This window comes from Ciconia boyciana, chromosome 12 (assembly GCF_034638445.1).
Source record: "Ciconia boyciana chromosome 12, ASM3463844v1, whole genome shotgun sequence".
Taxonomy (NCBI): Eukaryota; Metazoa; Chordata; class Aves; order Ciconiiformes; family Ciconiidae; genus Ciconia; species Ciconia boyciana.
Genome location: NC_132945.1, coordinates 3,298,168 through 3,321,510, shown reverse-complemented (window position 1 = coordinate 3,321,510; position 23,343 = coordinate 3,298,168). Strand labels below are relative to the sequence as shown.

The following is a 23,343-nucleotide window of genomic DNA, read 5'->3' as shown; positions in this document are numbered from 1 at the left end:
TGCAGCACAAAGGGAAATTACTTCACTTACTCCAGACACACAACTCCTCAAACTTTGCTACTGCATTGGCGAATCCGTTAGTTCAGTGAAACAATTGGGCAAGTGCTAATTTTAAAGAATGTGATTGACCTCAGAGTTGATGTATTTTCAGCTGAACCTCTACAAGCCCCCAGACCAGCCATAAGTATTTTATTTGCTGTGCTTGAAAATTTTCAAGAACTTGGTCTATTTTTATATAGAAAATCTTAGTATGAAAATAGGTCACAGACCAAATTGCATAATCAGACCAACCTTCCATTTACAATTTTTGCTCCTCACAGGACCACAGCAGTTCTCTCAGAATGATGTGGAGTTAATAAGTAAGTAGTTGTCTAAGTAACACAGTGCAGAGAATCATAGGGGAAGGTTTAAACTACGCAGTCCAAAGGTGCTCGCTCTTTATCATGGGGTTCTTGCTTTGCTTTATTGCTGCAGACATATATTTCTATTCACAAATAATATATATCATAGACAATCTTTAATGGTGAAAGAACACTGTAGGTTATGTCTAACTATGAAATGAAATAAACTTAAGTGTAACTTTCCGAATCATGTCGATCTGTACTGGAAACATCTCGTGTCCACCTGATGGGCTGGAGGGGGTTGTCTCAGGTGGTGTGATACTGCCTTGTTTTAGACAACCTGTTCCTCTAAATGAATCTTGACAAGTAAAGGAACAGCGTTCGGTCCCTCTTTTGCTACTGCTGCCAGCCCTCCACTCGGGTGACGCTGGCATGTCAAAGGTGACCTCGTGCTCATCGTAACTGGGAGAAAGAACCAAGGGTGAAACCTGCTCATTGCGCGGCTCTTTGAGTATGTCCAGCCTGAGATGGGCCAGCAGTTTCAGAAGCCAAGTAAGAGTTTGCACTGTCGAACGGTAATCACTTTAGCCTAGCTCTATAGGAAGAGGTTTTAATTAGTTAAAAACTAAATATCCTCATTTGAATGGGGAGTGCCTTGCCCCTCTGAAATCAGTAATTATTAGGTTCTAAAATGACCCCCTCATTTCTGTATAGCAGTTAGACAGAAGGTACAGACACACACAGTATAGTGTTATAATTTGTTCTATCCCACTAAATAATTTTAGTTGCGCTGTCATCTCGTTACTTTTCACCTTTGGTGGCCTAAACGATAAGTACAAGAGGAAGAAGAATACATTTGTTTAATCCCATCACACTGTCATCTGTGTGTAACTCTGCAGCTACCCCCACAGAAGGAGACACAAAATAATTTGCTGACGTACTGCGGTCTGTGCCGTGATCTCAGCTGGGCCCGACTCGGAAGCATTACACAGACAACTTACTAATGGACATACTGTGCACTCACTTCAGCCGCTGCACGGGCTGCGCAGCGTGCTTACTAACCGTTCCATCCAGTAACGCTACCCTGTGTTTCTTTCTTTAACTCTGGGTGACTTAAGACAGTGTAACAGCATAATGCAAGCAGTAAACGCCCTTAAAGGGCAGAAGGGTGCAGGCTCTGAATGCAGCCAGAGCTGTTGCCGTGGTGGTGTAATTTCACAACAAAGGCCACGATTAGGTAAATGACCTGTTTTGCATATACAGCTGGCATTGTGGTAAATTTGAAAACACCGTCATTGTTCCCCATACTTGAAGAGACGGGTAACACACATACTATTTAAAAAGAGCCCAGTTTGCTAACCAGGAAAGACAGAGGTCAATATTGTATTGTGTGGCAAGGAGCAGCTTCTCTAAGGTTTGCTGGAGTATTTTAAGACTTCCGTACACTAAATGCTACAGAGCTGATGGGTGTAACAACACATTTTACTCGCAGGTAACACTAAGCAATAGATTGTTGTCAAAAAGCCAAATTAGACTAGCAGATGAAGCATAATGGCCATTTGGGGCTGGTTTTGTTTTCAAACCACATTTATTTAAAAAGGAAATTTAGTCTTTTTTATTATAAAAGTACAAGCTATTTGCTGTAGTCTCAGCTATTGGCCTCTCTTCTGTTTAACAGAAACTGATTTACCTAATGTTATTTCTGCTGGAGTTTACAGAAACACATTTTTCTCATTTACTCATCTCGGTAAGTGCTAGTTATCACCCTAACTGTACACACTATACTTTAGATCGTTTTTCACCTCCATTTCAGGTAGCTCCACTAAGACTTCAGGAACAAATTAGAAAAATCAAAGACAGCATTTACTACACATATATACAACAATATACGTACCACCCTATTAGATCGTCTTCATCCACAGTGTTACTAAACAAACTCTCACTGCCTGAACAGATTTGCCAGCGTGCAGTTTCTTCTGACACCAAAGAGCAGGAGAAAATTGTCTTCTGGTTTCTGTTCTACACAACTCAGTACGCGATATGGAACCATTTCTCTGCCTCAGCTGTAAAATAAAAGCCAAATTGAGCCCTGGTTCAAATGTTACTGACCCCTCTAGCACTCTGTCTGAAGAGCTGACACAGGCTTTGAATACATCATCAACGTAACTTCCCTTTACCTTGAGAGTACTCTGCTGGTGCTCTTCTGTATTTTCTCTCTCAATTTCATGACCTTTAATTGTGGGCATTTGAAACCTGAAGAAAGAAAAATAGAAATGATGATCAAGACATGAATCACTTTAACTGCTCCTGGCTTTCAGGAGTTCTTTGTCATTCAAATAAAAAACCGCAGTAAACAAATCTGACATTTTAGAGCAACCCTTCCACGTTTGTGAAACTCGCTGCTTGCTCAAGCAACCACGATGTGTTTGTACGTCACAGCACCACAGGAGCAGGCAGAGGAGAAATGCAAACACGGGCAAGAACAGCTCAACTACCTCAACGTTGTGCTCCCAGGTAGCGAACAGCTTTACAGCACACGTCGCCTGTCCTACTCCTGGTGTTGTGGAGTGGCATCCCGTCGCAAATGCTGGGGAAGGTAATTCACCCTATTTGTTAGTGTTGCCGCAGGGACAGATTTGTAGTAATTTGACAAGCAAGGACTGCTTTCAATGCAACAGCTCAACGCCCTTACTGAAAATGCAGCGAAAGGCAAGACATACATGAACTTGGCTAAAGAAAGCATGTATGCATGAAAGCCGATCATGTCTACCTAAAGGTACCTTTAGAAGAACAGAGATCATGCAACTTCACAACAATGATGGGAAACATCATTCAGAGTTTTCAGGACAAGTTATAAAAAACGATACCACCAACTTTCATCATTCGATACAACATTTAAGTCAAAACACTTGCGAGGCTTACAGGTGGTAGTGTCTCTCTCTCACTTGCTTCCTACCACCACGTAGGAACTCCTCTGCTTTGAAAACGAGTAAGAAGGACCTGCCTGTAGAGCACTCCATCCCATCCTAAAGGCTTCTTCGGTTTGGGTACCAGAAGGTGCTTTTCTGCCAGCTCTGGGGAGGGAGCTAGGCAGGGCAGAAGTACAGACTACACCAAGCAGGGATCTGTGGAAGTACTGAGATAGATACAAATTTTACTGTGATTTGACATGAAGCGTTTTTAAAATCATGACACCTTCATGGTAACGATACAACAGCCATCACAAATTCTCTTCAGTATTTACTGGGAAAGCGCACTGAAAAGAATCTAGGAAGTGTGCCTCAAACTGCTAAGGATTCAGGTGAAATTTTATTCTTACATTTCAGAAGATTTAAAATGCCGCTTCCTAGTAAAATCTGTCAAGAATACTGACCAACTACTTGCTTTTATACAGAATTTCAGTTACCGGGGAAACACGGTTGTAGGAAAAAAAAAAAGAGGGGGAAAAAAAGGTTCTACCTGAGTCTTAGCTTCTGTTGGATGAATACATACACAAGATATATATAAAAAGACCCTAAATTACTCAAACAACATACACAAAGTAAGAGCACTGCATATAACACCACTTCCTCTCAGGTTTCTCTTTTTCTAGCGGGCACATTCCTTTATTTTCCCTTCCCTAACCCCAACTTCTGCATCCTTTCCTCCACAGCACCGCTGTCACACCTGCAACACATTGCACAGGCCTTTTCATGTCGATTCCTTCCTCCTTCCATCCATCACAGTACTACTTTTTTTTTTAAACCACCAGAGCCCTTCTAACACTTTCAACCCCCTCCTTTGCCGATTCACCATCCAGCTTGGACAGACAGTTACAAGAAGCTTCGACATCCACAGCTCTACAGAAAGACGTCGATTCTGGAAGAAGGAGCAGAAGCACTGGTGGAAATTTCAAACTACAGAACAATACGTAAGTCCAGCCTCAGTCATAAACATCTAAGCAGCACTGGACAGAACCAGCTAAAGGCCAAGTAGAAGCACAAACCCTCCCAGTGGTATCGTGAGCTACTGAATTTTACAACCACTGCTCAAGCAAAAAGTCTGACAAACCTATTTTTTTTAACTGTTTGAAATTTAACAAAATATGAGTAGTAATCCATTAACCTTAGCTCTGCGTGGGTTAAGTCTCAAGGCTTTTCCTCTCTTGGACAGACCTTGTTTCCACAGTCTGTCTTCTTAGCTACGTTTCATTGCCCATGCGCTGCCAAGAGAAGAGGAGACAAACAATTAATATAAAGAAAGAACCGTTCAAAATGCTAATGCAATAAGCCAACCAAGGAAAAGGGGTAACTCTGCTTGAGACTTCACGTCGGACAAGGCTGCCTGTAACCATCCCGCTAAGTTTAACAACTCGGTTTCTCCACCTAGCCACCCCAAAAAGCAGGGCTCACACACAAGAGACTGCACTAGTCTGCACCTGCTTCACGTCCTACGCGCTCTCCCGTATTTACACCTCAGCTGATAATAACCAACTACAGTTGCGGTTTTTCCAACCACTATTCCCTCCCTCACACCTTGAAAAACATGTTCCTCACAGATTTTCATGTTCCAGAAGGTATGACATTTTTTTTCCTAATTAAAAATAAATCTCATTAGGTGGACTTACAGACCATTAAACCTCAACACCAATTTCAACTTCTGTAATACAAAGTTATAGAATGTAATCATTTTATAATAGAATGATGAAACTGTAAATGAATTGAACTTTTATCCAGCATCCAGCATATACTTTCTGCTATCATTAAATATGTTAAAAAGACTTTTGTGCCCTGTAGTTTTTGGGCAAGAAAAAAAATAGATGCAATAGAAAACCTAGGTAACGAAACTGATGCCCCCCCAGTGTAGCACGCTCTTAAGAACAGTAGATACCACTCACCGACTCTGAACTGAACAACTGTTCATCACAGAAAGAATTAACCCACATATGTAATTTAAACTATCAGATACATAAAGGTCAAAGCCTTTCACTGCACTCCTTGGAAGAAACGCTACTGTTATCCTCAAACATACACTGTAAAATGTAAACGTTAACATAGTTCACCAGTAAATACCAAGTATGAGTAATGAAAGGTATCGAAACATGATCTGAATGCAATGCTTAAAAGCATTATGTCAGCAGATTTCATACCCCTGTCTAAAATGCTGGCTCTCCACAAGTTCAATGTCTGTCATTTCTAGTCCCCACGTCCTGTTCTGTACCCCATGGACCGTGACGGACTCCGAGACAACGTGGGATTAAGCCTTTCTAGAAGGTTGGCTATAGAAAATGTTTAAAATACTCAAGTACCTGATTGTTCCGTCCATCTGCAAGGTGGAAAAATGAGCCAGCATGGATGTGTGCTTTGTCACAGAGTCAGAATGATCATCTTCAGTCTGCTATGAAGAAACTCCTTCAGTCTATGTATTCAACATAACATTCAGGAATAAAGCATTACAATTATCAAAAAAACACAACTTTAAGAATTTTTTGAATGCTATGGCCTCCTCCTTTGATTGCTGGGCATACAAAAAAAAGTAGTATAAACAAAAACCAGATGAACAGGTTCATGTCTGCATAATTTCTGTTTTTTAGTACAAAGCCTACGAGTTCACTGGCTAAAAGCCCGCTTGAAATCCTTGATGAGGAGTTCATTTAACATCACACTCTCTTCTTAAAGTTTTTAATCTATTACTGATGTCCTAGTTCAAATATTCTAAAAAGAGAAGGAAATTAAGATAGCAATATTTCATTTTGCAAGCTGTTCTTATTACACAGATAAAAAGACAAAACCTACCTGGCTTTTCCCAAAATATGTGAGAAGTTTTATGTTCTCTTTACTTAAAGGAAAAAATTTCAAAGGAATGTCAGTTCACATTTGATAATTATTTTAGAAATAAGCACAAATACATTACCTGTTACTTTAAAGGGTTAGTCAAATAAAACCCCAATACTCTCCCCTCAACAGTCTGATCAGTAACCTGTTTACTTGAAATGTTGTTACATATTAATTAGTGAATAACATAATTAAAAATATTAGGCAAATTTACACAGAATGAGACTTTCCTGAACACCATAAATGAAAAGGAAACTCCAAAAAATTTGGAGTGCAAGAGATGCATTTTATTGTATGCCCGTTACGATGAGTAACACATTTAGAAATAATAATCCCACATAACAGTGACAATCTTATTTTACAGCGTGTACATCATTTTTTACAGCCACATAAAACACGTATTTTTCTAAGAGATTTCCCAAATTTAACTTTCTGAAGTTTAGAAATATAAAAAAAATTTATTCTCAAGGAACTGATTCTCATCTGGTGCAAAAACAAAATATGAACATTATCTGAAACACAAAGCCACAATATAGCATGAAGTTACAATTTATCATGTGAACAGCTGTGTGCAAACATGAAGCAACTAAAAAAGTAAAAAATACACATTATATGCATAACATTTATGAACAGGTTTTTCATTAAATAGCCCTAGACCAGCTTGTTATATTAAGCGCCATTTGATTTGCAGCATGCTAACACAAAGCATTGTTTAAAGGGATGCATATTTTAAATGTATACACTGTAAACTGAAGATCCACCTCCAAACTCTAGTGGCAGCATATTTTTCTGGTTAAATACTGCATATATACTTTCTTACAGATTGAAAATGCATGTTTATAGCATGGTATAGATTTTTTTTAAAGAATTGATTAAAATGTGCAATTTTATATCTATACTGAAAATTTCATATCAGGAGGTAGGACAATAATAGTCATACCTGTTAAGAACACTGCCCTAAAGAACTTCTAAGTACTCTGAATTTTAATTAAAAAAATCCTACATTTTTCAACTTCGTTTTTAATATTCTTTTTAGAGAAGATTTTAAAGTAGCGAGAAAAAAATTAGTGTTGAGTCACAACACTATGAGCTGCATCCATTTTATCCTTAAAAAAAAAGGTCAAATTCAAAGTTAATTTTGTTATTATGTGCCATACTGAACAACATTCAACTGTAGTTTCAGATAAAAAAAGGGAAATTATATACATACACATCTTTAACCCTAGCACCAGAACACCACCTTTGAGATCATAACATAATGCTATATTTTAAACATCATATCCTGCAATAAAATAGGTTAGCAGCTTTGAAAACCATTAAAAAATTACTCGTTGGACTTGAACTAATAAAGGAAACAAAAATGCTTCCCAATGAAATGTTTTTTTAAAAAAAAAAAAAGACAACCCCCCCCAAATTTGACCAGTTCTGGAATTTAGTTTCCAGGCACGATTAAAAACGTTATGATCAAGTGACTGACTAATACTCTCCTTTCGAAACTGCACAAGAAGTTAGACTCAGTTGCCTTTGCAAAAAATTTGTAAATAACCCCACCATATATCTGAACTGTTTTCATATTGGAGACAAACGCTGTTACTGACAAAATGGGTAACACAATCGTCTTCGTTTTGTCTTCTATAGCTTAACAACGTGTAATACTATTAATTTGAAGACATTCATCCATCTTTCTGCAAATTTAAGACATTCATCCATCCTTCTGCATTCTATAGTGCTCTTTAGGTTCTGATAAGCAACAATCATAGGGCTATGAGATCCCCTGTCAACCCTAATACTTTTAAGACTTTTAATACAAAGAATGTAAAGTTATGATTTAATATCAAGCTTTGAAACCAGGAGAAACAGTTCATGAGATTTTTTTTTCCCCAATTAGCATATCACAGTTTCTAAATTGCTTCCTTCTCGAGATCAGATATTACATTATGGCCTCTTTGTGGTGCCTCATTATATGCTGATTTTTTTCAGATGGTCTACGGAATCCCTTTTTGCAATACTCACACCTATGTGGATAGTCTTTTGTGTGTATTGATATTACGTGTCGTTTAAAGCCTGACGCATCCGTAGTGCTATATTCACAATACTGGCATTGATACACTTTTCTTCCACTGTGGGTCTTCATGTGCTTCTTAAGTTCATTTTGCTGCCTAAATCCTCTTTTACATCTTTTGCATTTAAAAGGCAGGTCCTTGGTGTGAACTGAGAGGATATGCCCACTAAGTACAAAAGGATCTGATGTTTTAAAGTCACAGTGTCTACACTGATGTATCTTTTTACCTTTATGGGTTTCACTATGCTTTTTGAGCTCAGATGGACGATGGAAGCCTTTTTCACATACCTCACATTTGTGGGGAAAATCCTTTGTGTGAACTGAAATAATGTGTCGCTTCAGGTCACTTGAATTGGTGCTCTTATGGTCACAATGTGGACACTGATGAGTCTTATGCCCTTGAAATAATTCTGTGTGCTGCTGCAGTTCTTTTTCATCTGTAAATGCCTGGGGACAGTGCTCACATTTAAATGGCAAATCAGTCCCGTGTTTGGTTTTGATGTGAGTTTTCAGATTGGACTGATCAGCACACCTGAAGACACAGTGCTGACACTGGTATGGCTTTTCCCCAGTGTGGGTCCTCATATGCTTTTTCAGCTCTGATGGATGACGGAATCCTTTCCCACACTCCACACATACGTGAGGGAAGTTCTTACTGTGAACTGCAAGTAGATGTCTATTGAGTAGCCCCTGCTCTGCAGTTTCATAGTCACAATATTTGCACTTGTGTAGCTTAGGCTCCTTGTCCCTCAGTATTAGTTTATTAGAACTCAACGGGCTTGCTTCTCTGTATCTTCTTGTGTATTCTGTAAACTCATGGGTTTTATCAACTTTATTTATAAGTTTATGGCTTTCCAGATGATTGTGGAAACTTACTTTTTTGTTAGTTGTAAAGTCACAGTCTGTACACTGGTATTTCTTCTTAATCATATGATCTGGATGATTCTTCATATGCCTTTTCAAGAATCCTCTGGATTTAAATTTTTTCCCACAAATATGACAAGGGTAAACTGTTAAGGGCTGTCCATCAGGACCTATTATAACAGCTGTTTTTAAACAAACAAAAACAAGTTATGAAGGAAACAAATTTACTGATTAAGAAGTTTTAAATCAGCCAACTGCTGTTCAGATTCATGCACTTACACTTGCAGCAGACAGAGAATGGTTCAGTAGTTTAAAAACAACCAATCCACAGCACCTATAGTTTATATAGTTCTGTTTTAGAAACTGCTCAAACAGATCAGTAATATCATTATGTGCAGTGAATATATCCATGATTACTTTTTAATAGCTTGCAAAATTCAAATGAACTGCATCAGCCCTACGTGTACTGACTCTGAATAGCAAAAATTATTACATTTTCTATGCACAGAATTGGAGGGGGGAAGGACACAGGAAATATGCAAATCATCATTGATATTTTTTAATTCTGCATCAGCTTAAAAAAAAAAAAAAGGAATAGTACAGGAGTAAGTGCCACTCCATGACAATACGCATAACCATACAGTGTTTACCTGTTTGCCATTGCCTGGCCTCTCCTCTCCTCCTTTTCTTGGTTTTTTGTTTTAGCACTCTATTAGTGCTAATGCTATCACAAATCTGCAGGTATTGTGTTGCATTACCGTTTTTGTTTTCTAATCGTGTATCCAAGTTATTTCCTAGAAACAAAAATTAGACACCATAAAAAACCTTAAACAACTATTTTCTTTGGGACTGATGACTGGAATTGCACAGCAGCATATCTACTTTTTTTTAAAGAAGCATTGCCTATTCGTCTACAACAAACATATATAAAAAAGAAGAGTGCCAATATAAAGCACTATCTATCTTTGCTGGCAAAAGTCAAGAATATAATTGTTTAACCATTGATTATTTTTCAAATATATTCCTTTATTTCTCATACTTCTCAAGACATTAATCCCTTAAGAGTTATGCTGGTTGTTTCTTTTTATTTAACTTGGTTTTACTTCTTAACAACTGCATTATCTCTTTTCTGACTACAAAACTATATTAAAAAACCTGGCAGATCCTCCCAACTTCCCCACCCACTCTGAAGGCCTACAACACATCTAAAATCGTTTTCATTTCAAAAAAATAGAGAAAGACTGTGGAGTCCTTCAATATATAGTTTAGGAATAATTTTTTGTGTTCACTGATTAGGAGAACTGACACACAAATGTATATATATTTTCAAAGACAGCAAGTTAGTTTTAATGCTGTACCAAGCACAGTTACATGTTCTTACCTGCCGCTTGATCATCTTCGTATCTTCTGGGTAGCCTTCTTTCATCTCCTGCAGAAAATGGTATTTTAGTCATTATAAATTAAAATTATTTTTAAAGATGATGGCTTTGATAGTCTGATAATGAGAGAAAACTAACTTAGCTAATAAGTAACAGCTTAGCTCTATCCAAACTGAGACGTGCAGCTCACAATCAGTTCAGTATTTTGTAATTATGAGCCCCAGGAAATAAAGTCACATTTTTGTGAACAGTTAATACCCACTAAAGCTGTGTTTGCAGGCTTACCATGCTGACTGTCTTTCCTGCTTTTCATAATTAATATGCTTGTTTCTGCAAACTTTTAACCTCATGTATAACCTCAGATACCAATCCAGAAACGAGGTTATCTGAAATCCACAATTTGTTCTTGAGATTGAAGTACTGTATCTAGGCAGGTAAGAAGACTTGTACCTTATCAGCCGCTCAGCACTCATCTACATCTGGGAGACGTAGAAGTAATACCTTAAAAGTATATTCCTCATTTTGGATTGAAAGTGTTTGCCGCTATGTGCCAAGGCTCTCTGGTTCTAAACCACTTTATCAGCCCAACTACTGCGCTCACAAATATTACACCAATGAACTTTAACTAACTTGCTTGCTTAATTATAACATGAACCATGGATGACCCGATACCCTCTTAATATACATTTAACATGCCAAAATCTGATAAGAGAATATGAAATAAAAGAATATTCAGCATTCACAATATATCCTAGTAAGACACTTCTACTATTTGAAGCATGGCTGCAGAGAACAAATTACCTTTTTTCTTTTTATTTCTAACCTGAAGGACTAACAGGCTTAAAAGAGGTATATAAACTGAAATTATTAGGAACATGTTTACACATTTATTCCTACTACTCCCTTTTGAAGTTATTTCCCCTTCCTCCTAGCTAATGTAAAATACTTAAGGCTATTCTTGTTTTTGTAAGATCTTCCAACAGCCAACTTGAACAACCATTAAAAACCACGCATTCTGTACATCTGAGCTGGAATCAAGAACAGTATACAAATTCTCCCAACAGCTTTCCTCTCTACTTCATAAAACTCTACATATAGCAATCCATTCATTATATGCAAGACAATCAACTACTAAAGTAATCTGGAACTGTTCCACAGGCCAGCATTGGAAAAAAACCACCACTGTAAAAATGGAATTGTTTTCTTCATATTGAACTGCAAACAAACTAAGGACCTTATGTGTAAAAGGTCATGAATGATGTCAAAATGATTTTTCACATCATTTAATCAACTCCACTAACTGACACTGCTAAAAGATCACAAGGAGCTGTTTCCAAACCCCTAGGACAAGGTGAGAGATTATCACATTTGCATAGAGATTCTGGAAGCTAGATTAGGGAGAAAATAATGGAAGGGATTTTCAGAAAATAAGCATACAGATTCCTACCGTAAGCAGCAGCCCAAGCAACAGGGACAAAAGTTTTATTCACACCAGAGTCTTCAAGCTGTGTGTCTGGAAGTGACGTAGCTTCTTCTTCACCTACAATAACTTCCATATAAACTTCATCTGCTATTTCAGCACAGCCTGGATTAAAGGAGAAGAATAGATCTTTAATTTTATTCTGCTCATCCTAAATTTTCCTTCATTTAATTTGCTCTCAACTCTGATTGATACCCGTTATAAATTACTTTTCTTCCTTTGGCATTTAGAACCACCCCTTCCCTTAGGGGATCATTGTTTATTCAGACATTCCTTAAAGAGAGAAAACACATATCAATAAATATAAATGCAAAATAAATACCAACATAAATTCAAATATACAAACTTATAAACTTGTAACTGATGACATTTATTTGCCACTTTGCCAGAAAGCTGATTAAACAAGGCAATTCACAGTAGGAAAACAGAAAAATGAGAAATTTGACTAACCTCATTAACTTCATCCACGGACATGTTAAATTTAATATAAATAATGAAATGATTGCATACAGTATGCACAAAGTGCATTTATCCACATCACTTTAAAATAATTATAGCCTGCTCTTTATTTTTAGGGAAGATGAGCTTAGTTTTCTACTACTTCAGGCTGAAGAATCCTTCAGAAAAATTAAAAGTCCTTGAGAATGATGTTTATATTGTTGTACAAAACAGCATGAGAAACAAAAATGTTTCTTATTATGCTTACTAATATCTTCATCTTCCTGAGAAGAGTCCTTAACAGCCATGTAAACCATTTTTTCTCGCTGCATTCTACCAACACCTCCTTGTTCAATTACTCCAGCTACAGAATGTCCATTGTGAAAGTCACTCTCTGTGACAATTTCTGTCCCACCTTTAACAAAAAGAAGTTAAACACATTAAGTAAATGCAAAAAGAGCCAGTGTTAAGATTAATTTCGGATTTAAATATTTTTTTCTTATTTACAACAAAGCTATTTCATAAAACGCCAATTAAATATTTTGACACCCATGGCTGTCATAAAATCATGCAAGTTTGATACTTTGGGGCAGAGAAGGAAAAAGTTCTCTCAGTGTTTTCTGATAAATTCAAGACTGAACAACACTACCCAAGAAGGATCAAGAGCCTTTTATGCATGCTAGCAGTGAACTCAGGTGCGACTGGAAACATACACCTGCCCATGCCCACCAAAAAAAGTTGGCCAGAACTTGCCCAGAACACAGCCTTTAAATTCTCTCGAGATGTGAACAGCTAATTCTCATCCATCTTCCTCTCCCCAAATCCTATTTATTCACTTTGCAAAAACAGATTCTTAGGTAATTCTTCCTACAAAGATTCTAATGCATATGTCCCAGACTCATTATATAGGATTGAGTAGTAACTTACCCTGGGGTCACACTTCCCAAACCACGAGAGCGCAACTGTTACCGCCAATTATTTCAACAACAAGAACTTTACCTAGAGAGACAGACTAGCAGGGATGCAAGGTGCTGCATCAAATCCCTGGAGACAACGCAATCTGAAGAGTAACAGTTGGAAAAAAGGAAATGAGAATAACTGCCTACATGGTCCTGCTCCGGGTGACTAACAAGCTTTGGCCCACTGACTGATGTGAACAGAGGCAAAAGAACAAGTTCCAACCTGGAACTTCATATTGATGCTTGAGTCAGAGAGAGGTGGCAGATAAATATTGATGCTTCGTCTTCCATGCATCTCAGGGACTGCACAGTGAGTAGAGAAGCTGCAGATTATGGCAGAACAAGCTAACACCTGGTATACCAAGAGTCCTGGTTCACTGCTACGAATGGTCCTGATGGAAAATGCTCAGCTTGGTGGTTGAGCCCAAATCAAATACATCGAGCCATCATTCCCTGTGTTTTGTAAATGGCAGACTTTGCCAAATATCCTTGCCACCCAAGCCCATTTTTATAATTTTTGCCAGAAGTGGCTTTGCTGGGATATTTATCCAAGTAACTACACTGCAATGCACACGGATGACATGTAAGAACAGCCCTCCACCCCACCCCCATGTATAAAAAGATCAGGAGAGCACTGCTAATGGGTAAACTTGAATCTTGGATATGCTTTGTGAAGACTGTCATCTCAGTTTCGGTATTCCTTAACGCTGAGCAGCAAATGCACATTATCAACACAATCAGCTCTTTCCAAGGGGAAGTACTCACCAGTAACAAATGGGGTAATTTGCCAGGCCTACCTCCTGGCTCTATCAGAAGCACTGAATAGCTCACGAGAACATCCCTGCTGTAATTTAGTTTTCAGCCATAAGAGATTCCGATTCTTCCTGCTGCTGCATTAGCAGTCTGTCCCTCAAGACTGACAACCTATCCCCAGAGGAAGAAACCATATTTCAAGAACAGGGCCTGGCAATTCATGTAGGAACTGGTAGATGAAACAGATGTCACAATAGATAAGGGATGTTAAGATGCTGCTTCTCTAGATCCTTTTCCTATGGTCTCAGAAAGCACATGGTCTTCACAACTTCTTTCTCATACTTGAAAGGAATTAAGGATCAAATACTGAAAATCCCAGGGCCTCAGAGAAATACTCACTAACCTTCAGCCAAATCAGATACTGCCTATTCCAAACAGGATAGTAAAATATGTTAAGCTACTTCGGCAACCTTGTGAAGGACCGGTTAACAGGCTCCAAAATCTACACTGTATCATGCTGCAAAAGATACTGAGCAACTCATAAGACAGTCTTAACTAATTCTGAACCTACCCTGAGAGACAGAGAAAACCAAAGACAACTGCCCTATTAGCTAGCAGTCTGATCATCCCTGGAACAATCCTCTTCTGCCATTAATTTGAGCTGAAAAGATTACTTGTTTCTCAGAGAAGAAAAATAAAAGGCATTATACAGCCAAAAATTTCCTGAAGGAGCAGCCCATGCTACTTGAAAAATAGCACCAGGATTGTTACTAATTGGAGGCCTTTGTCTAAAGAATGTTCTGTTCTGTCTAAAGTTCGAGATTTTCACAGCATAGCCAGGACAATGCTACCAGTCTGTGGGAGATGATCGCCTTTCTCCACTCCAGGAAGAACAGAGTCAGGCTGATCTGCCCCGTGAATAGCTCTGGGGCTCCTGGCCAGATATGTTCCAGTGAGGCAGAGTTTCAGTACCTTAACGCAAAGGGTAAAGTGGAATGAGCCAGAGGTTTCCGCTCTGAGAACAACTGTAAAGGGGGACTCTGTTTTTACAAATTACGAATAACAGAACACGGGTTAGCTGTACATCCACTTGCAAAGCACCTGGAAGCGCTGGATCTATCCTTTGCAAGAGAGAACTGCAGAGCAATTTTGAGTTTCTTTGGTTAAGTTTGGAAATGACTATATGCCTAAAGCCCCAGCAATCTTCCCCCCTCTCTGTGTCAAGGCCACCAAAGACTGTTCAATGACAGGAATCCACTCTAGAGGCTTTTCTGTGCTGACACCCAGTCTTGCAACATCAGAGAAAAGAAACAGCTGAAAAACAGCTGCAGACACCCAACCACTTCTACATTTGGGCTTTGGTTGCCTGAAAATAAATATTGCTAATCAAAAAAGAACTGGAGACTAATACACACCCTGTATTTACTGCATATGGGCAGCCTCCACAAATGTCACATTCTACAAAACATTCCAGTCAGTGGATTACGTGAAATTAAGAACAAACAAAACCACCCTGAAATACTTCATACTATTGGGATAATACATAGAATTTAAAAGGTACCTATTTCAACATCATCTTCAGCTTCAGCTTTAAATATGTACACTTTGATAACTTCTGAACCAAAACCGTCATCTTTAGCAACATCATCATTTGTCACCTCAGTACTGATTTTCAAGGGAGTGCTTCCTATATGGTCCAATTTTTCTCCAACATCATCCACTGTAAAGATAAGAGAATAATAATGAGGTTCGAACACATTTTTTAAAAGTCAAAGTCATCAGTAGCATGATTTTCTCCACTATTATCCCCATGCATAGTAAAGGTTTGTATTCATAAACGCCCTTTACCAAACAGTTCATCTCAAGATACTTAAGAAATTCCAGAAGTTCAGTACTCATTTTACTGCAACTCAGGAAACACAGCAAGAATTACAGAACGAAGAACACAAGAGGGAGCTTGTCATCAAAGAGAATGTGGTAATTGGTTATGTCTGAAACTATTACACTTAGAAAGCAAAAATGTATCAATAAGTAAAATTAAACATCTCTCTAAGAATGTTAAAAATGAACTCAGAATTGCCTGTTACAGTCTAAGAGTCCCCAAAAGTTTCCCTAGTCTAAGATACTGGCGACTAAAATTTAGCAGCTGAAACTCTTATGAAGAGTGATGAGATTGAATATGTTCCCAGTGAAAGAAGTGTGCATCAAAAATTTGACTACATTTGCACCCTAAAAGAAATTACGATTTTATCCACTTTATCACTTGAAAACATACAAATTAATGATTACTGTATAATATACAGCTGATTAAGAGATGCAGTGAAAATAAATCCAAATACTACTATGTGAAATTGACTTCTCATTCTTTATGTGTGCAACTTAGTCACTCTGATTATTTGGTCTATATATTCAAAATGCTAATTTTATTTATACAACAAAAATTACATTCAAACTATTAAAAGTGTAGAAGTAACACTATTTTGGTAAAAAGGGTATTCACATAGATATCCATATATATACCCCAAATAGCCAATATGGAGGCCACTGAACTAAGCATCTTTCTGATATACGTATTGCCAACACACTTCTCTCAGTGGATAAAATTAGCTTCTGTGCAGATGGCCAACACAAAACTCTGCAATGCTTAACACCCACTGAAGTCCTCTAAATAGAGAGCAACTCCACAAAATGTAAACAAAATCTGAATTTAATACATTCCAGGGAAGTTGTGATTTACTGCATACATAACATTCAAGTATGTGCATCCTAGGTAAAAAAAAAAAAAAAAAGGTCATTAAAATTAATATTAAAGTGACAGCAGCGTTTCATGACTAAGAATAGAGCCTACTCAATGCGGACACTGAGGGCTCTGAGGAAAGGACGGCTTACCTCGGGATGGCTGCAGTGGTTCCCAATCCCCCTCTAAGATTCCTGCCCTCAGTGCAGTGATGACTGCTCTTTAAAACCTGCTTTGGACTACTTCAGGCTACAGTCTGGTGTACTGAGGTAAACTGGAGTTAGTTTAGGCTTTTCTTAATACTCCAGGCAGTCATGCGAGGTGGTTCAGAACCTGGCAGAAAAGGAGCAGATGCCTTTCCCGCAGCAGGGCAGGAATCCACCACAGCAATCCCAAACTAAGCTCTTCCCACTCAGGGACAGGATTCCATGGAAACACCTATCCAGCTAACACCGTTTTTCATCCCCACATTGAGGAACCTTATTCCTATTCCACAAATCTTGGACTGCATCAGAAGAGTATAGAAGTTATTGAGGACAGAACTAGATGTAATGTAGGTAAGTACAAATGAGTATTTGATTTAATTTTAGAACCTCTGAAAACTACGTATTTTTATGAAAATTAAACAGAAAACATTAAAAGAATGCTGTGTTTTAGCTGTTTCTTTTTGTAAATAAAAGATTAATTGCATTGCTGAAAAAATATCAAACTTGGATGAGTAGGAAAAAAAAAAATTTCCTGAGGAAGAGAGTTTTTGGTTTTTTTAATTAAAAACATTCTAAATCTCTATTAATATCGATGCCAGCAACATCAACACCTTAATCTGTTAAAACCTGACATGTACTGCATGGCGTTCATGTTACCTTGCAGGACAATGAAAACAGTAAGAGTATGAACACTGCAGACGAGAAAGCCACAACAGAGAACTTGGCATATTCCTTTGACGCTTAAGTTTACCAGCATCAGGTTATTCACACATCTTTATATCCAGTATGGGAGTGTTACTGCATCTGCTAATTCCAATTTTTTATGCTGCCAGAATGGAGTTATTAGAAGAGAGGATTATGCATCCTCTACTAACAGGAAAAAGGAAGATGCTAAAAGATACTTATCTTGGAAACAGTATTTCCATACATCTACTATGTTTGAATTCATTAAAGACCATTTTCTTTTCTGCATGGCTTTTAACACTTATGAAAGTTTCTTACCCACATTCTTCAAAATTATACATATACATTTAATTTTAGTCTAATGAACATTTCTACTGCATGTATGAGCCTCTGAAGGACTGGAGGTAACTCACAGTACAAGGCAGGAGTGATTATATATATATAGCTATATGACTAGACATGCTGCCAAAACGCAGAAAGAATATTTAAAGGCTGGGTGGAAGAAATCATTAATTGTAAGCTGTTACTGTAATTTTAGAATTGGTATGTGGTAGTAAAGTTATTTTCAAATCTGCAACTCAAGCAACATCAACTTTTTCTGAACTCACAAATTTTATAAACAGAACGTATTATCAGTTTAACATAGAAAATAAATATTTCAGTACTGGAAGGTTATTTAACAACAGCAACTTCCTACTGAACAGTGGAATAATCACATATGTGTGATAAGAAGTTTTCTTTATGACAAAAATTTCCAACTATTTAACTAATACTGGGTGACAATGACTATACACCACTACATATGTGGTGAAATAACATAAGAAAAAAAACCATACAATTTTAGATAGTTGCCTTACCAGGACATCAATTGCAATACAACAAAGATTACATAAAGGAAAAAAAGGAGGAATTTTCAACTTTACAATTTTTAAAATAAATATTTTCAGAAAAAAAAAAGTAAAATACATGAATATAGCATGTACGCTCACATGCTGTTTTTTGCCATTTCAAGTAAAGTCCCCAAACCTTCGATATCCTTTAAAAAACAGGGAGCCCTATCTTAGAGGGGCAAACCTACAACACTATTTTTAAAATTAGTGGTTACTCCCACACCATCAACCATGCTGTGTATTTTCAAAGATCTTCAGTCTCTACAATTTAAGCTAAAGTAATGGAAACATATCAGGAAGCCAGTGTATCCAGGGCCTCTGGAATCACTTTTCTAAAAAAAGCCAAAGTGTAATATAACAAAATTTGAAAAATATAAACTGGACTGAAAAAATGATACTGACATACACTGTCATTTGTAAGAGGTTGCCTTTTGTTTCAAATACCTCAACAAAGACACTGAATCAGCAATTGCTATTGCTTAAATTGCTGTCTTATATGAAGTAAATTTCATGGTTTCAATCTATTTTTAAACACATATAGGTAAGGGGAAAACAATCAACACAGCAGGACATGTAATCTTTGTCACGTTCCAAAATATTAGGACTTTTTAAAAATACAGATAGTGAAAATATTCTATTGTCTAAGTAATATGACTTCAATCACAGACTGCTAACCCATCAGTGCTAAATTATCTGATGACTTTTCCCAGTGATAGTTCTCAGGAACAGGAATGCTTACTTTATGTCAATGGAATATGAAAGTGTCTTCCAGATCTGGCTCATCCACCAGAAGCACTACATATTATTATCTCGTCACTTAAAATTAACTGAAAAAACACAACAGAGAATCTTTATAAATATATGCTGAATCCTCCTGAATAAACAAGGTTTAAAGGAAAACTCAGCACACTTCCAACTTTAAACTTACCTTACTTCGCTGTTTTCAGGTGTGTGATGTCCAGATTCACCGTGGATTGCCAGCTCCCAATTCATGTGATGCCTCAGCATGCACTATGCTGGTGATATCACACCCACCATAGGAGCCCATAGGGATAACATGAGGGCAAGATAAGTCCCGTGGTTTTACAATTTTTCATATTTTTCTAATGTCCGATATACTTATTTTACGTCCCATAGGTTACAATATAGGAGTATTTATATTAAAATGTTTAGCAAATTATGTAACACTGTACTGTAATATACTAAAAAGGAGGTGGTGGTGGAACAGTACCTTACCCCTAAAGGCCAGCTCCAGTGTTGCTCTTTGGTGGGTATGAGGTCACCAACATAGTGCATGCAGGGCCAACACACGGATCGGGAGCTGGCAATCCGCTGTGGGTCTGAATATCGCAAACCTGAAAAACAAAAAAGGGTACGCTTTAAGCTACACGTGTGCTAACTCCTCCCTGGCAAAATGGGATGTACATCATTTTCCGATCTCAGTACGAGACGGATGGGTGCATGATCACACCGCTTGCATTCATTTTGCATTAATTTCATTTTTAACCAGTCCCTTTTAATGGGCATTCTGGAGGTTTAAAACAAGGGATCATGCATATCCCGTGGCATACATTGTGAACGTAACAAAAGAAGATTTTCCAGTCTTATGCTTATAAAGCTGATTTAAAAAAACTGAATTCATCTGCACCGACATAGCAGTGGTGATAATCTTCTAGTGAAAATTTCCAATTACAAAATCATACGCAGCTAGTTTACAGAACTATCAAGACAAACTTATTATTTTCCAAATAGTATTTACATGAAAATATAATTACCAATAGCGTATAGAGTATCTTCATGGGAATGTTGTCTTAAAATGGTAAAAAAATCACCTTTCAGTATATTCAAACTGTAACTCCCAGCAAAAGAATAAGTTAAAATTCCACTCAGCTCAGCTTCACACCCTAAAATGTAGTATTTTAGTAAGTTCCCAAAATGTGTTCCACAGAACAGCTGGTGGTATTCCCTGAGGGCATATCTGTAGTTTTATGTAAAGTCCCTCCTTTTTAGATGCTAAGTATCATTAAAAGGCAGCTAAGAAGTATTTTGAGATTCTTTAAAACTATCATTTTGATGTGATTTACATTATAAGAAAGTTCAACAGCCCTATATACACACCCCGAAAGAAACAGCATAAAATTTTCTAAAATTTTTTAAAAGTTTCTGCAACATTTACTGAACATTTCATTTGACAATTTAAAAAATATAATAAAATATAAAAGGTTTTAAACTGCTTGATAAACCAAGGCATTTATCTATCCTACACAACAGATTATCCTCATAAACATAACAAATTCAAGGCTAATTTAAAAAACATTTTAAAAACCCCAGAAATGAAAAACTGCATAAGGTTGATTCACTTTTGCTGAGGAAAAAAAAAATCAATAGCAGAGACTTCGTTGGGTCAAGCTGGCATACCCAGCATAATACAGCCTCAAAACTTAGCAGAGGCAAGAGTCGGCCTTAATTTATCTCAAATAATTACTTAAAACAAAATTCTAGATTAATAATGTAGCTTCCAACTGCGATTATTCAGGCATATCATGACTATACATATATATAAATCTAATTTGCTTAAAACTAGGTCTCAAACTGGCTTTGAAACATTGCAAAAGCCATCGGTAGGCTTGAGAACACCTGACAAAACTGTAAATGTATCAGACACAGCTGGGGTCATCAGGTAACTGTTACTGGAATTCTAAGATGCTGTGGTCTAAGTGCAGTGATCATCACTATCAATCACACTCATCTATCTTAGAAGGAATTCCAAAGATGACTTTACTTACAATTACAAAGGTGCAGTGGGAAATACCGCAGTTACAGAATACAACTCATCGTAAGTACTCTGTCAGAAAGGAGGAATTTTTTCAGTGAAACAACTGACTGTAAAAATGGTGTTCCTTCATTTACAAACACACAGGAATTTTTCTGTTGTAGGTCTAATTTGCTTTTAGACTGAGGTTTTTTTGGTTCTTTTTCCAAAAAACCCTTTTTGACTTCTATTAGTGACATATGGCATTACAGTAATGATAGAATGATTTAAAAAATCATTGCTGTCCATCCTATACTGAACAAAAAATAAATACCAGAAATATATTTGCATAAGGGACATAAATGCTATGAAGTATTGAAATCATTATAATCGCTAATCAGTCATGTCCTCTGTCTTGAAATTTTTAATAAATGCAGCTCGCTGTGAACAGATTGACACTTCGACACATTTGGCATTGCCATTTTTTTTAACATATTGCTTCTGACTAAATAAAACCTGTTTTGACCTACTCACATTTCAATAACTAATTTGGAGAAGTAAAAAATCTAAAATGAACTATCATACATTTTATCAAAGTTGCGTAACAATAAAAACTGGTATCTTGAGTATAATTTAACCACTGAAGAAACATAATATACCTAAGGTCCTTTCAGTAGCTCTCACTCAACAAGTAGTATAGGACCATACAGTTTCCTCAGAGTTGAAGGCTGTGTGGAAACTGAAATGGGCAGCCACTTTCCAGTGTTAGAGAGCCAATTAATGCACACAACCACTTAACGTCAAGTTCAGGCCAGAACAGCACAACATAACCATAAAATGCCTATTGTAATTTTTAATACAGCTAAACAAACAATATTTTGTTGACACATAACAGAAAACTTTGAGTGAGATATCTTAAAAACCTATTTCTTTGTTGGATTCTACTGATTAAACCCAACATGTTATTTTCACACAGATGTACATAACATGGTAACACACCTATGTATTTAAAAAAAAAGGTACTGTACTCAAAATATGTGGAATGCTTAACTTTCCGATGTGTTTTTCTTCATTTTCAGGAATATCTAGTTTCAGAAACACAAACATACACACTCATTCACTCAACTGCATGAATGTCATTCTCTTTCTTGCTGTATCAGCAATAACGGATTTTTCATCAAGAAAACCCAGATCCAGACACCAAGAATTAACTGGGCAACAGACTGTTATTTGAGAGTTCCCATACAGAATGCAGCAAGAGTCCAGCAACAGTCACTTCTCCCCACTAGACCACTTCTACTTCAGATAATTTCCTGTTCATATCTACCTTTGTTTAACTTACAAGATATCATTAAGTAGTCTTCAGATGTACTCTTGCCATCATCATCATCTTCTGTTTTTATAGTCACTGTGGAGCCAGGAACAGCACCAGCTGCTTGAATGACCGCCTCAGAATCCGAGTTCGTTACAAGAACTTCTTCTGAAACCATTGTAGGCGAGTTGGCTCCTGACACAGAGTCTTGCACCACATGCTCCAAACGTCCATCAGGACCCGTAACAAGGTCAGCCACAAAAACCTGATCGGGAACTCTAACGGTTTCTGTTATTAGATCAGAAGTCAAAACATGATCACTGGTATCTAAAGCTTCTTCAATAGCAACATCAGCTTCCAAAACAGAATCCGGAACAATTACACCTTCTGTTACAACATCAGTTTCAGTGATGATGTCAGGTCCTTGGACAACTTCAGCTGCTAAGCCATGATCAAGAGTTATTCCATCATCGGTAACAACATCAGAAACTAGGACAGCTTCGGGGACTGATACAACAATATGGTCTCCATCAATATGAGCAGTGCCAGCCATTCCAGCCACTATGAAACAATTACGAATGAGGAGAAAAATGTTAAAATTACTGCATTAGCAATTAGTTTATCTAGGAATGGAATAATCGTATACGTAAGTTATACACAGATGTACAAATCT

The 23,343-nt window shown here is 37.3% G+C and overlaps 1 protein-coding gene and 1 long non-coding RNA gene across 13 annotated transcripts in view; both read right to left on the bottom strand.

Annotated features, from left to right (window-relative positions):
* Positions 1-685: 685 nt before the first annotated feature.
* On the bottom strand, positions 686-4,430 carry LOC140658503 (uncharacterized). The gene is made up of 3 exons (XR_012044747.1): positions 3,346-4,430; positions 2,519-2,594; positions 686-2,404 (listed from the first exon to the last, which is right to left on the bottom strand). It is a non-coding gene; the product is annotated as an uncharacterized lncRNA (long non-coding RNA).
* Positions 4,431-6,215: 1,785 nt separating this feature from the next.
* Positions 6,216-23,343, bottom strand: part of ZNF711 (zinc finger protein 711) — a 53,777-nt gene continuing 36,649 nt past the window's right edge. For 9 of the 12 annotated variants that reach the window (XM_072877009.1, XM_072877011.1, XM_072877007.1 and 6 more), the window contains 7 exons: positions 22,701-23,231; positions 15,651-15,809; positions 12,646-12,792; positions 11,907-12,044; positions 10,462-10,509; positions 9,731-9,874; positions 6,216-9,262 (listed from right to left, as the gene is read on the bottom strand). In XM_072877009.1, coding sequence (XP_072733110.1) covers positions 8,085-9,262; positions 9,731-9,874; positions 10,462-10,509; positions 11,907-12,044; positions 12,646-12,792; positions 15,651-15,809; positions 22,701-23,231 — 2,345 coding nt within the window. In that variant the 3' untranslated portion in view covers positions 6,216-8,084. Of the gene's footprint in view, positions 9,263-9,730; positions 9,875-10,461; positions 10,510-11,906; positions 12,045-12,645; positions 12,793-15,650; positions 15,810-19,345; positions 19,434-19,534; positions 19,834-22,700; positions 23,232-23,343 lie in introns of those variants that run through there. The other 3 variants (XM_072877019.1, XM_072877018.1, XM_072877017.1) reach the window with 3 other exon arrangements.